This window comes from Rhamphochromis sp. 'chilingali' (genome assembly GCF_963969265.1).
Source record: "Rhamphochromis sp. 'chilingali' genome assembly, chromosome: 20".
In the NCBI taxonomy this organism is placed as follows: domain Eukaryota; kingdom Metazoa; phylum Chordata; class Actinopteri; order Cichliformes; family Cichlidae; genus Rhamphochromis; species Rhamphochromis sp. 'chilingali'.
Window position 1 is genome coordinate 12,007,647 of NC_137947.1, and position 14,887 is coordinate 12,022,533.

General features: G+C 39.8%; 2 protein-coding genes across 4 annotated transcripts in view; both read right to left on the bottom strand.

Moving 5' to 3' along the window:
- Nucleotides 1–8,751, bottom strand: part of pde10a (phosphodiesterase 10A) — a 53,787-nt gene extending 45,036 nt beyond the window's left edge. For 2 of the 3 annotated variants that reach the window (XR_013970109.1, XR_013970110.1), the window contains exon 1: nucleotides 8,469–8,681. Coding sequence is in view for 1 of the 3 variants with exons in the window: in XM_080869244.1 (XP_080725370.1) it covers nucleotides 8,469–8,532 (64 nt within the window). In the remaining 2 variants the exon portion in view is untranslated. Of the gene's footprint in view, nucleotides 1–8,468 lie in introns of all 3 variants that reach the window. The other variant, XM_080869244.1, reaches the window with a different exon arrangement.
- Nucleotides 8,752–8,758: 7 nt separating this feature from the next.
- Nucleotides 8,759–14,887, bottom strand: part of tbxtb (T-box transcription factor Tb) — a gene marked incomplete at its 3' end in the record, with an annotated part of 31,385 nt that continues 25,256 nt past the window's right edge. The window contains 1 exon segment of the mRNA XM_080869671.1: nucleotides 8,759–8,849. Coding sequence (XP_080725797.1) covers nucleotides 8,759–8,849 — 91 coding nt within the window.

The following is a 14,887-nucleotide window of genomic DNA, read 5'->3' on the forward strand; positions in this document are numbered from 1 at the left end:
AACAGAAATCAGTTTCCTGTTTTTCTTTTTTAACTTTAAATATTCTCTCTATATATTTTAAATCTGAATTTCTCATTGTGTCTTTGACTACAGAAAACTCATCCATGTTGTACTTAACGTAACCCTATAAACATCACTGTAATGATTTGGCAGAGTGGAATCTTTACAGGGAATTGGCCTAGAAAATTGCACTGATTGCAATTTTCTAGGCCAATTCCGATGAGTAAGATCTGATTTTGCTGAATCAGGTTTTCTTTCTAAGAACTACAACTGACAGCGTATACAAAAAATTCCCCTATTCTTTAAAGCAAAATTTTACATTCTTAATAAAAGAAAAGACCAAATTTTACAATCTTCCCCAAACTGCGATAAAGTTAATTACAGGATGTTCACTGACTGAAACCATTACTGACTGCTGCTGGCAAGAGGTTCAAATAAGTAACAAAAAAATGAGTTGCTGTACACCCATCTTTAGCTAACATGTTTTACATTACCAAACAAAAGCATGTGCAATAGATTTATGGAACAAAACAAATGTCAGTTACTTGCATAATTTTCCAGCACATTTATAAATTCTTTGATTCTCTGCTTTGATCCTTTCCTCACACGGAGCCTGCAGAGCTCTGGATAGCTTTAGCTTTAGATGCCTTCCCTTTGCTCAGAAAGGTGAAGGTGATTTAAGATGATTAGATGTTGTTATGAATGTTTTTGTCATTTAATTTTTTGGTGGTTTACCTTGATGAACTTCATGTATTTACTCACAGCTCATAGAGCTATGATCTCATAGCTCACAAGCTAGAGCTGTCACAAGCTAATGACATGTTAGTGTGCGACTGTGAGTGTGCGTGCGACGACTCAAATGGACTGTGCATGTGTTGCGCACGCATGAAAAGCACCAGCTCATAATCAGCAGTGTTGGGTGGAAGTAACATGTTACTGTAACTGCATTACATTTTCAACAATACAGTAATGTAAGATGTTACTGTACTACACTGTATTTACACTAATTCCATTACAGTTACAATTATGTTTTTACTAAGAGTCTTCAGTTATCTGCACACTTGGCAGATAGAAAGAAAAAAAACACCAAACAAATGTGGTTTTCTCTTCCTGCACATTTGTGCTACAGTGAGCTATTTTCATTCTGAGTGCAGAAGGAGGAAAATGTTGCAGCAGTACAGCAATACAGCTTTTGAGGAGTGGCGATATGGACGTTACTTTTAATTAATGTACACAAGGCGAAGAGCACGTTAGTAAAGCGGAAACTACATCCAAGACCGAAACAACTGTACTACGCCGCTAACCCAACTTTGCCTCTTTGCAAACATCTGCACAGGTAGGATGTTAGCAAAAAGCTAGAACCCAAAGTGATTTTGTTATGGCTGTCGAGCACCCCAGCCCAGCAGCCAGATCCTGATCTTCTCCTCTGTCGCCTCTGTCAGTGCGCCCCAGGGTGGCTCTGGCTACAATGTAGCTTACCATCACCAGTGCGTGAATGTGTGTGTGAATGGGTGGATGACTGGTTGTGTAAAGCGTTTTGGGGTCCTTAGGGACTAGTAAAGCGCTATACAAATACAGGCCATTTACCATGTTCAATAGGTAACAAAAGCAGTGATGAGCAGTCAGGGCCGAAACCTCCGTTCACCTGTTCGTGTTTCTACTGTAGAATCAATGTAGCGATTCTTTTGAATTCTCTTTGTGCTGGTTTTCATCTATTGTGTTGTTGGCATTGTGTTGACACCTAAAAACTTCAAGAAAGATCATCTGTCTGTCCTTATTAGGATAGGTTTATACTGTTAACTGGTTGTTGTAAGAATGCATTTCAAGTCATCTTCCGGCGTAACAAGAACGTATTGAGTAGTGTAACAAATTACTTTCTCTGGCAAGTACTTTAAAAATATACTGCAATACTTTTAAGAAATGTAACAAGTAACGTGTAATACATACAATGCAATAATTTTCTTGAACAATGACCCCAATAATCAGATATACACAAGGCCAACCAACCAGTAACCGGTCTGGTGTGTGCTGGAAATCAGCAGATTCCTGGTTGGTCGATCAGTGACACCAATATTTTTAGCTGAATTATTATCATTCATTATAAAGATTTTAATTTTTATTTATCTATTTTTGCTGCCCGGAGCCATGCCCACACATTGGTACAGCACCCTGGTGATGTGGGTGTGGTCTAACTGATGTTAAGTGGAAGAAACCATAACCATAATTTTTCTGTTGGAGAATAAGAATTAAAATGAATTTACCCAAATCAACACAAACACTCCAACTAGAGCAGGGCGATATGACCAAAAATATTTATCACGATATACATTTGAAAATTTGCGATAACGATATAACTGACGATATAACTTACACTAGACAAAATACTTTACAACTCCACAACTATATTAGTGCAAAAAAAAAAACCCCATCAATACATTTTCACTTAAACAAGCAGGTGTTTTATGTGAATTAAAGTTATATAAAAATTTAACAGTGCAAATGCAAATTCCTTGCTGACAGTTTAACCAAAAGGCATTTCCAGGGGAAATTGGCCGACATATCCTCAGCATAATATCCACAAAACTTAAAAAGAGGTTATACACACAATACGGTAATATTATGTTGAAGCACAGTACGTATCGCTCCGCCAGGCTCCTGACTACGATAGCTGTAATGCTCCGACAATCCATCAAGCAGTCCGGGTTCGTAGCTTAGCAAAGTTGTACTTAAACACGAACCATCCATCCATCCATTTGCTTCCGCTTATCCTTTTCAGGGTCGCGGGGGGTGCTGGAGCCTATCCCAGCTGTAATGGGGCGAGAGGTGGGGTACACCCTGGACAGGTCGCCAGTCTGTCGCAGGGCCAACACACAGGGACAGACAACCATTCGCACTCACATTCACTCGCACATTGACACCTAGTGGCAATTTGGATTATCCAATCAACCTATCCCCACAAGCTGCATGTCTTTGGACGGTGGGAGGAAGCCAGAGTACCCGGAGAGAACCCACGCAAACACGGGGAGAACATGCAAACTCCACACAGAAAGACCCCGGCCTGATGGTGGAATTGAACTCAGGACCTTCTTGCTGTGTGGCAACAGTGCTAACCACCTTTTCGAGCGCCGTGTACCACATAAAGTCGTTTCGAGGTCAGTAAACACAACCAGAATACATACATAAGGCCCATTGGATTATAAGGGGCGTTGTCGATTTTCAGAAAAATCAAAGGATTGATTTTAAGTGTCCCGTATTTTCCAAAAAACACGGTAATAACGACGGCCCGCTAGCATGCTCTACTAAAAATAGTGCTTTGGTGTGTGTCTGACGGACGAAAGCTAAACCAGTTCCACACCACTGAAGTTGCAGCATTTTTACAAACCAATTCTGGTTCATCCGTTTCATTCAACGATTTGCTTTCGCCGCCATGCTTTTTCCGACGTGTGCGTATGAAAACAAAGGCACTGCGCATGCGCGTTTTACCCATATCCTATCGCGATATTTCATTTTTCTATCGTTGCCCAAAATTATACCGGTATTACCGTGAAGGGTATGATATGGCCCAGCCCTAACTCCAACTATAAGAGGCAGCAGGAAACTAACCAATGACTGTTCTCTGAAAAGTCTATAAAATGATTTTTTTAAATGTTTTGTTCTTTCGGCAAAGTCTCTTGGCTTTCACCAAGTTAGTGAAGCTCAGACAGCACGTGTAGTTGTTAATTATTTTCTTCATATTAAGAAGAATTCTTACTGCTTGTAAAGCTGAGAAGCGAGCTTGTTATCGGTGACTGAAGGAATGCCGGCAGTACACCTTGATGTTTATAAAATGCTCATAGCACAATATCATTATATGGTACCTTTAAAAAAATACATTAATGATCAGAGTTGCTCAATTGTATTAAACTGGATCTGAAAATGACAATTTTTCAGAATCTATAAAAATATTTGCTACGATGTACATGATTTTTACTGTGGGTTAAAATGTGTTAAAATATGCGTTTGGGTTCGAAACTTTTAATCTGTCAAATAAAATCATTATAATGATAAAATGAAATGACCATTAACAGGTTATCTTAATTTTTTTTTGACATTTCATTCATTTCTTTTCCAAAAAGTTTCCATAAACAGGAGAGCTAATTTGAGGTGTGAGGGTAAGGATGAGTCAATCTATCTATCTAACAAAGCTTTTCAGTTAAGACATCACTCATGTTTACTTTTATTTCTTCTTGATTATTATTTGGGTTGATCTGTATTTTATACAAAGGAAGGTGGTTACTTTTGGGTGAAATTGTTTCTTCTGGATTAATATTATCACCTCTTTTCACTCTCTGTTATTACTGTTATTATTACTGGCTCTCTTCCACAGTGTGCCTTACATCCTGTCTCCCTTTCCTCACCCTCAACTGGTTATTACCCATGGTTGACTGTCCTTTTATCAGGAAAAAGTGTGTGTTTGTAGGGGGTTTCTTCCTGTTAAAAGGGAGTTTTTCCTTTTCGCTATCACCAAGTGTTTTGCTCACACGGGGTCATCTGGTTGTTGGGGTTTTATTTCTATTATTGTAGGATCTTTACCTTCAATATAAAGTGGCACTATATAAACAAAACTGAATTGAGGTTTATTTGTATTTTATGCAAATATGAGGATATATATTTTGAAAAGTGCAAAATATAGGAATGATTGATTTAAAAACAAATCTTGTGACACGCTGCTTTTTTTAAAAACTTAATAAAGAAACTGACATATAAAGAACAGAGGATCATTTGCAGAGCTGTTAAAAACAACATTCAGCTGCACTCTGTCTTATCACTCATCTTCATTTCCCCACGATTAAGCAGCAAGCTCTGGGTGTGACAGAGCCTGAACTGTGTGCCTTCAGCACTCCCGGTCAGATGATGTTGAACAGCGGAGCCAATGCTGATGTTTAGTGAGCAAGATGCTCCTCCTTCCCAACACATAGATGAAAAACGCACATGAGAGAAAAAGGGAAAAGACCACTTCTCTTCAAGTGCACTCCTTCTGGCAGAGAGTCAAGGGCAAGCTGCCAAGGTAGTACTTTTCACTTTCCTGACATGAGGCTGAGGCAGGAAAGAGGGGATGGGGGGTGGGGGCTGCTGGGTGCGTGCGTCAGCAGGTCCGCCTGGGACTCCCTTGCCAGGAGGTACGAAGAGCATGTGGTTCTTATCTTATCTATGGGAGGGCTGGAGCACAGCATCTAACACTGACATTCAGTGAGCAAGTAAAAAGAGCGAACACTGAGAATGAAAACACTTTGACTCATCTCCCACTGTTCACCTCATTTATTCATTGAGCCTGAGCTGCCGAATCTGGGTATGTGTGTGTGTGTGTGTGTGTGTACTTATGCAGGTGGACGCACGCAAATTTCACCGCAGCCAAGGGTGAGGTGACTAGTGAAGTTAAATCAATACACCATTCAGAGAAAAGGTGTCACATAAAGAAAATGCTGTTTCACGGTGGACTTTAACTGCTGCTCCATCAACTCCACAGACACGCCCCCAACGGCTGCACAAGCATGCAAGCGACTGAGAGACAGAGAGGGAGATTTCCATGGAAATGTGATTTGCACTTTTTCCATTACCATGGTCCAGATCATTAGACAAAAAAGGGGCGATAAATGGCAAATTAAGATGCAGATAAGGCGTGGGGCCCTTGATCTACAGCCTAGCAGAGTGATAACAGGCAAGCCCTCAAACCACTGTTACAGAAACGCAGCTGAGCAGCCTTCACATTCAAGTTTGAAACTAAAACCTTTCTGGTGTATTCACTTTTTTTTAAATAATAACTAAATGTGAACAAGAGGCAGCGTCACAGTTTCATAATGAGCTGGAGTTGCTTTCTTAGTCCCACCATCTTGCCTGAAGTAGTGGTTTGATTTAGCAATGCCCTCCCCAATCCCCAAAACTCCCCCTCAGAGAGCCACATCAGTAATCAAGGGTCATGTTCCCCACTCCACATCTGGTCGATGCTGAACTCTGCAGCCGTTCTACAGAGGGGCCAGTGGGGACCCGGTAATGAGAACCACAGATTCTTGCATCTTCTCCAGCGCTGTGCTCTTTTATGAGCCTTGACACAAAGACAAGCTGTAAAGAAATCTACACGCATGTGGCCTTTTCCCATCCTCTCAGATACCAACCCATGACAAGATGACAAGGGGTCAATGGACGCCTTGAGGAGAATGTCATCTGTTTCACTGCTCAAGCGGTGCACTGTGCCCTGGCACCGATCCAGTCCTGCACAAATCGCGTTATAAAAAAAGGGTTCAAACGCCATAACAAGCTAATTTTCTTTGGCTTGAATTTCCAGAGAGTTTAAATCAACAGTGGAGACAAATCACAAAGAGAAACTATTTGGCATGTGCTCGATCCAAGTCTGGAATTATTTAGTCATTCAAATTTAAATGCTATGTTCATATTCCAGTCATACCAAGCACTACATGCATTTATAGATTTAGCAACTTTGCTGGGAGAAGTCCTCACCGTGAAAGAGTAGGCATGTGGTGGAATAGGAAATGTCTGGTGTGAACACTTCCTGCCTGACAATATGTCCTTCTTCACTAAGTTAAGCAATTTGTCAACAGCCAATTGGGTTTAAAAAAATGCCTGAGAGATCATATTAGTGCTAGCCCAGTTTGACCTTGATGCACTGACCACAGCTATCTGCAGCCAAAGAAACACACATCTGCGCACACTATAGCAGATTTCCTCCAAGTCAGCTTACAAACAACTATAGGAGTCAAAGGGCAGTGAACAAGCCAACGTGTTGTCTTGACAAACTGAGTCTATCCCTTCAGGACGGACTGGTTTTGCTGGATGGTCCAGCAACAGGTACCATATCAGTAATGACAAATGATAGGTGGACAAACATACCATTGGCTTCTAGAGAACAAAAGAACACTTTTTCTTCCACGCAGAAAAACATACAATGTGCAGGAGCCATTTAAAATGATCTATCACATGCTTAATATTTGTAGAAAGCGCTTCATGTAAACAGTGGTAGAAACACAAGCTGGGAAATTATATGTGTCTGCATCAGTGGAAAGGAAAACATGCAGGGAGAACATAAACGGAACATCAAGTTAATCCCGGATTAAACCCAGATTAATCGACGGTATTTGAAGAAATGAGTTATATACCCACATGGGCGTCTAAGCCGGACACAGAACTGGTTGGCTGATAACTTTTTCTCATGTTTTGTTTTCTATGAGAATGACTTGTTTATTAAATTATAATATACAGTACACATTAGAGCAGTCAAGCTCTATAGCAGATATTACTTTAAGATACTCTGACACCCGCAGCCACCCTCATATGCTGTTGTTTTGTAAATCCAAAAAGGGCAGAAGCTTTGTTAAATCTGAAATTCTCGAGTATGAGGGCAAGATACCTACATACTGTACCTCAATGCATTCCACAGATGCTCACTGCTGTGTCTACACTTCAAGCATCAACCTGGCTTCAAACTGCGAACTTCTTATTACAGGTCTTCACTGAAGGTCCCTGAAGGCGCATAAACTGAAGTTATCCATGGGTCACACAAACAGTGTAAACCCCAATCAGCAGAGAAACAAATGACAAGAAGTTCCCACTGTAGAATTTAAAAGATAAGCAGAGAGAGACTGAAAAACAGCATGCACAAAGGATGTAAACTCAGCCCTGAGACGCATGGACATGCTAAGGAAACAAATATAGGGGATGAAAACTGTAGTGACAGAAAAGCAAACAAAACTAAACGAATCCATTCACTGATCTTACACCTTGTTTTGCTAATCCTGCCATCTTTTTCAGTGACAGTAATATGAAATTGTGAGCATACCTGACTCTGGTGTTTACCATCACACCGCACTTAAAACAAATTCAAAACAAGTGAAAAGAAAACGATAATAAATGTTAGAATGGGAAAATGATTTACCACAGCACTGGTATAAAACCATCGATGACTACATAAATGCTAACTACATGCGTGCGATAACTTAAACAGCAATCGTTTTTATATTTTTATAATTAATTTGCAAAATATTTATTCCGAAACCACATTTTAGTGCCCTACTCGCACTTTCTTTTTTCGCTTCATCTCATGCTGTAGACTTCGCTTTTTTCGATGCCATGTCTTACCGGACAACTGCTGACTGTCCCCTCTACAGACCAGCTTAATCTTTATTTAAAGTCCCTGCAGAGACAGAAGTGATATTTTCCAAGTTCGGTTCTGCTTGACCCTCCAGCGGAGTCCCCACCCATCTAATTCATCTGCCATTCATAAAGTTAGGAAGACAAATGGGCAAATCACACAGCCTACGCCTGCAGCACCAGAACAAATAATAGATGCCAAAACTAGCCCGTGTTTTCTTTCTTTTTTTGGCCGTCTACTGCACAGTTTGGTCAGGTCAAAGCGGTTTTACTTTTGCGTAAAAATTACTTTACGCACTGGAAATTTCATTAGGAAAAATACCTACTTGCACCCAGGAAACAGTCCGTTAACCTTCTGAAACAGCTTGTGGAAGTCGGACCATCTTCCATGTCGGATTGTGAGCCCAAAAGGAGAGAGGAGCCACGGGGAAAAGTGCGCCTCTGCAGCTGCAACTTGGTGCGTCTGAGCGAAAAAAAAAAAAAAAATTCCCCAAACCCCGAAACTATTCCAGGACGCCTTGATGTGATGATGCCTTCAATGCTTGAGATTGTGCGCGATTTAGGAAGGGCAAGGAGAGCAGTGTGGTGCCACCCCCTCCACGCTCCTCCACCGGCGCTATGACCCAGCACCGCTGGCCAAGGTGTAGCTACAGTCGATCCGCCTCCTCAGCGTGGTGGCTCCGCTGTGGATGTGCTGCAGCAGCAGACTGAAGGGAGCAGAGACGTCGACGCATAGACACAGAGAAATGGGAGTAGGCACACACACACACACACACACACACACACACACACACACACACACACACACACACACACACACACACACACACACACACACACACACACACACACGGGGAGAGACGGTGGCGCGATGCTGTCAATTCATACACAGTTTTCCTGTTTGATTTTCAAAATAAAACGGCAAGCGACGACTACAGGATTTGCCTAGGGAGAAAAAAATATCTTTATGTATAATGTTCAAGATTTTAATACAAGTCTGCGGCATATTCACGAAGAATAAGCGAGCATCAATACTTCCGAAGACTATTCATCCAGGAAATCTCTACAAAGTAGTATTTTGAAGGGTCAATAAAGCTGTTTCCGGTATTTTTGTACCCATTTGACACATTTGGGAGGCACTGCTGTTCTTTTTCCTGAATTTGGCTGCGTAAAAGGGGCCGAACCATATGCCCCGCGCTCTCCAGGGACACGCTGCTGTTTCCTGATCCACTATTCAGTGGTCAAGGAGGAGACAGTGACAACCTCGAAATTACAGCAGGCAGGACAAAGCAACAGAGGGTTTACTTTAGAATACTGTGAATGAAAAGATGTAGCATGGTTTTTAAAGCACTCGGATTTACGCAGTCTGAAGTGTCTTGCCAACGTGCCCTTTAGCAAGGCAATGAATCCCTTCCAGCCCTTAGTCTTTAGGACTGTGAACTAATTAGCCATGAGTGTTAAAAACAAGGAAGTAGAAGGAGAAAACAAGGAAATTACTTTGGGTGTTACCAAACCAAATTTATGAATGGCTTTGTCCAGAAATCGCCTTAGTTCAGATCAGCCTGAATGAGTAAAAAGCAGACAGTGTGTTTATTTTAAAAACTAAAAAAATCATTTCAGGACATTCTTTCCTCCTGGTGCATCAGTCAAGACTTTTATTCAACTTAATGAAAAGTTGCACACAAATCAAATCGTTTTTTGCCTGAATGAGAGAGAAGTGCAGTCTAAACATTGATCGCTCCAAGGTCTAATTCATGCCGTATCTCACTTTAAGGTTTTACACAAGGTTCTTTCAGTTTTTGTGTGGATCACTGTTCATACTTTGGCTCCTGACTTCAAATATCCGCACAGTCTTGCATTTAATAAAGGCTTGTATTCAACCGATTTATTTCTCCAGTCTATCTCTGTTGTACATTTACATAAATTATAATTGTAAATATTGCCTTCAACTGGAACAGTAAAATAAATCAATGTAGTACATTCCTTTCGGAAAGGCCCAACTGCAAATATCTGCAAAGATCGCACATCTGCAGTCACACAGAAATATTTAGACCTGCTCACTACAGCCTTTTAGTAGAGATATAATCTTGTAACTATAATGACCAAAACCAAATAACAGGATTAAAAGTAATCAAATTAACCTCAAATTCAGTTTAACCAGATGAACGTTTTTCATCTCATCTGATGACGAGAGAGAGAGAGAGAGAGAGAGAGGGAAAAAAAGAGCAATGGAAGTTTAATACACAAACACATCATAAGAACTGTGAAAAATATTTTTGCCTTTCAGTGTTAAAGGTTATAATTGTCTCAGTTCATGCTGGCAAACTTACAACAGTAGAACATTTAAATCAAAATCAAGTGTTAAAATCGAGTCAGAGAATTTCATGTATTATTTTCTCTGATATCTTTAAGGACACCAATTGTTCGTGTTAATTGGCACTTCTTGCCTTCTTTATATGTCCTCTAGCAATATCCTTGTAGCAAATATGGCTTCAAAACCTCAATTTTAGGATTGCGTTAAAGCAAAACGGTCCTGTAATCTAAATCAATAAACTACACTATCCACAAATATACTGATTCATATTAAATGCACAGAACATTCCAACACTTAACAGCTTATATGTTTATTAATAATGCTTAAATAGCTAATCTGTCTTTCTCCCTGTGTGAATAGTTGCGGTGAAGTTACCAGAGCAATTCCCAAATGAAGTGAGCCTCCTATCTCTATAACCTTTGCATATGTGTGCTTGTGCTATCAGCACTCGGAGCACCTAAACAGCTTTGACTCGGCAACATGATCCAGCATAAAGTGTGCCAGACTCCCTCATGGCCACAGCGTCACATACTGATCATATCAAGCGAGAGAGAGAAAGAGAAAGAGAGCTTGCAAGCTGTGGCAGGTTACGTCAGCACCTGCTCTATCAATCACAAGCATTCCTACACTCTCAAGCAGCTGGTCCATTCAGAGGTCACGTATAACATAATGAGTTCATTCCGATACACTCCTTCTGATGACAAAAATCCTCAAATGTGGAAAAAATGAGAAAACTGACGGTGCCTTTAATTCTTTTTGCAGAAAAAAAATATTTTTTTCATTTAAAAAAATCCAAATCCAACATTATTATTTAAGGAATTTTAGAAAATCCACAAAAATGAAGGGAAACAATTAACATTCAACACATTGCTAAATTCTTATTTAATAATACATGAATATATTTAAAATACTGTTTCACTCAGGGAAGACCACACAGAACACGTTTCCATGCATAATCTTTTGTATTTAGAGTTTTTATTATCAAAGTTTTCTGGAAATGTTCAAAAATGTGTCGGATGTTACAAGCAAACAAACAAATGAACAAAATCAAACCAGAGGAAGCTAAAAGAGCTTTTTAAGCTCCTTTAGGGCTAACTCTGCACATCCTCTATGGCCTTAAAGAAGCTTACATAGAAATGTAGGTATTAAACAGATACTTGAAAATGTTCGCTGTGAAGTTCATGACTGGAGGGTTTATGAGCTTTTGTGTGATGGTTACAGATTTACTCGCAGTAAATCACAAAGGATGCAGCAGGCCCGTCTGTGACCCAGCAGTGAACCCTTCTGATCCGCAGCTCTCCAAAGTGGCGGAGAAACCGTTTTCACATGTGATGAACTATTGCATAACAGGAAGTAACCGACCAGCTTGACCTGTCGAAGCAAACGGATATTTTACCTGGATTAAGATTAGTTCTCTCAGGATGAAATACACCTAAACCACAGCCTTTAAAAATAGCTAAAGGCAGGAGCTCAAAGGTGAGTTGTCTTAAAGAAAGATGTATTTTTTTTGCATATGATTAAAAACTGTTAGAATTCTCAAAGTTTGAGAAAGACCCAAAAGACACAGAAAGATCTGGGGGGAAAAAATCTTGAGCTATCAGATGTTTCTTTTTACTGCTTTAAGTATTTAAGGTAATCTGTATTTCATTAGGGACACATGGTTGGTTGTGCCACCTCAGATTTGTCGTGGTTAAGTAAAAACTAGAAAAGTACACCCATTAATCTACAACTACAGTAATATTGTAGCATCGCGTGTACCTATACAGATTCTACGTTGGTGTTAACACATTTTAATACATAATTCCTGATAACGTCTGTGTAATGGAGGAATTCATTTATTAATATCCTTTACTCTTAGCAACACCATGTTTAAAAATCCTGTATTAGTGCTTAAGTAATACTATATAGGTATTACAATTAAAAATGTACTATTTACCTTATTATTTATTAGAGGAATATTAAAAGAAGCATAAAGTACACATTATGATTTTATACCTTTAACTAAAACATTTAATTTGTTTTTGAATTTTATTTTATATAAACTGCAATTTAGTGATTATAAGTATAACATTGCATGTTTAAATTATTTTCTTTCTTCTACCGGTGTAGTCATATACTGTCATATTAACAAGATATTATCTATGCAAAATTGTAATTTCTGAAATATTAGTCAGCATTTAGTCACTATTTTTGCACCTGCCAAATAGTTGGTGTCTATTTATTTCCATTCAATAGATAGTCATGTAAAGTCAGTTGAAATTGGTGGAAACAAGAACTAATGTACCTGAAATTGAAGCGATGTAGTTGAGTTACAACATAGTGTTAGTCTGGAGAGCATGTAAAAAAAAAAAGAGAAAGAAAGAAAGAAAATTAAGGAGGTAGGAGAGACTGATCAAGTTTTTTTTTCTTGTTTGTTTTTTTGTTGTGGTGAAGAACACAGATGAACACACAAAATGTCAGTGAGCTTTCTCTCTTTCCTGATGTCTATCATTCTGAACAGTGAGTGCACATTTTTCTCACTGTCAACATCTCCTGTCCTGCAACCACCAAATCCCAAAAGCTCGTGTGAATGGATAACATGTGTGTAAAACAAAAAAAAAACCAAAAAACCAAAAAAAGAGGAAATCTGAAAGGTGATGATGAAAGAGGTTGAAATCTGATCTGTCCTAATATGAGACTTGTGTGTCACACGCATAAGATAAGACTGGCTTTACTATTGTCATCCTGGGGTGGGGGGGAATCAACAGCTGACTGAAGGGTGAGTGAGTGGCCCACAGCCATGCTCAACTGTTCTCCCCTCTCGGCTGTTTTTAGCAAACATCCTCTTGATGACTTCGGCCTGTCTCCCAGCATAAGAGCTGCACATCTTCAGACGTGTGTGCGTGTGTGTTCTCGTTCACACACAACCTTACACCCCTACACCCACATTACAGACCTCATCCACTTAAAGCACATTTCTAATTCAAGGCCCTGTACAAGCTTTTCCCCACTGCGCACACACACACACACACACACACACACACACACACACACACACACACACACACACACACACACACACATCATCATCATCATCATCACATGCGGCAGGCACACACCACAGAGACTTCCAGTCCCCTCCCCCCGACTGAATAGTCTGTTCTGACAATCCACAGGACAGCCGGAGCATTGACGTCAGAGCCAGGCCCATGAAAATACAGGGTCCCTGGGGGGGCTGAGGGAGTTATGCACATCTTCACAGCTTGGCTTGCAACTAGTTCAACAACCAAAGAGCATATAACTGCCTCTGTTTGCTCTTATTTGCTGGAAAATGCAATAACAGAAATAAAAGCTCCACGTTTACACAAAGCCTGGCATGCACAAATTTGCATGCGACTGCAATGCGGCTCATCTCAAATGTGACGTCAGTGGACATCATGGCACGGTGATCCATTAGGACAAGTGTGAGATGTGCATAATTTAGGTTAATGAAAATACAAATCACAGCACATCATTACCCGCCCTCTGTCGTCTTAATCATTGCCATTTATGAATAACTGCTGTCAGATAGCAGTATATTACACGTACCCAGAGGAAAGGTTTGTTGCTCGCTCAGACATCCTCACTGTCCCAAGAGAAAAGATGACATCTTTGTTTATCGCTCAATGTTCTGAAACTCGGTTCTGTTTTTTTCTTTTCCTAAGGCATCATTAGGACATCGAGGCCATTAATCTCATTGTTCCCTCTTATTCTAACCTCTCCTTCAGTTTTTCTGAGACTCTCATAGACGTAGTTAATGTCAGCGTGTGTGCAAATACAAGTTTGTGTTGCTTGTGATCTTAGTTATGTTTTTGCCTTTAAAGAAAGTAAAAGGATTCTGTGCATATGAAGAAAATACGCTACAATACACTAAAAACCTTAACAAATTCTTGTTCAACTTTATGGTAAAATAACAGCAGTAGAAAAACACCACTAGACCACATTCAGTATATAAAATTACCAGTATGGTTACAGCACTATAAATTTAGATTAACAATAAAGGCCTTTATCTCCTACAATAGCGTCCACTAAATAATAAAAAATGAAAAGTGTTTGTTATTGTTTAGATGCACATTGTTTAGCTTGTAGCTTGTCAGAAATCAGCCCATTGTCACTTTTTCTTTTCCCCAAGAAAAATGGCAACCACGATCCACAATAGAGAGTACAAAGAGGAATGGGTATAGTAGTGGGAACGCTTTTCAAAGCATTACATGTTGGTTAATTATTCCTCACTTAGCCTGACTACATGTATATCAAGTGTGAAACTAGTGAAAATAGTATATATATATCTATCCACATCCACAAGGGTGGTGATGTGTAGGGAAGGAACAGACTTTTGCACTGTGCTGATCTACTGGCCGGTCACAGGTGAGTGGCTTCACAGTGCAGTGGTTTACACATTTGTGTAACAAG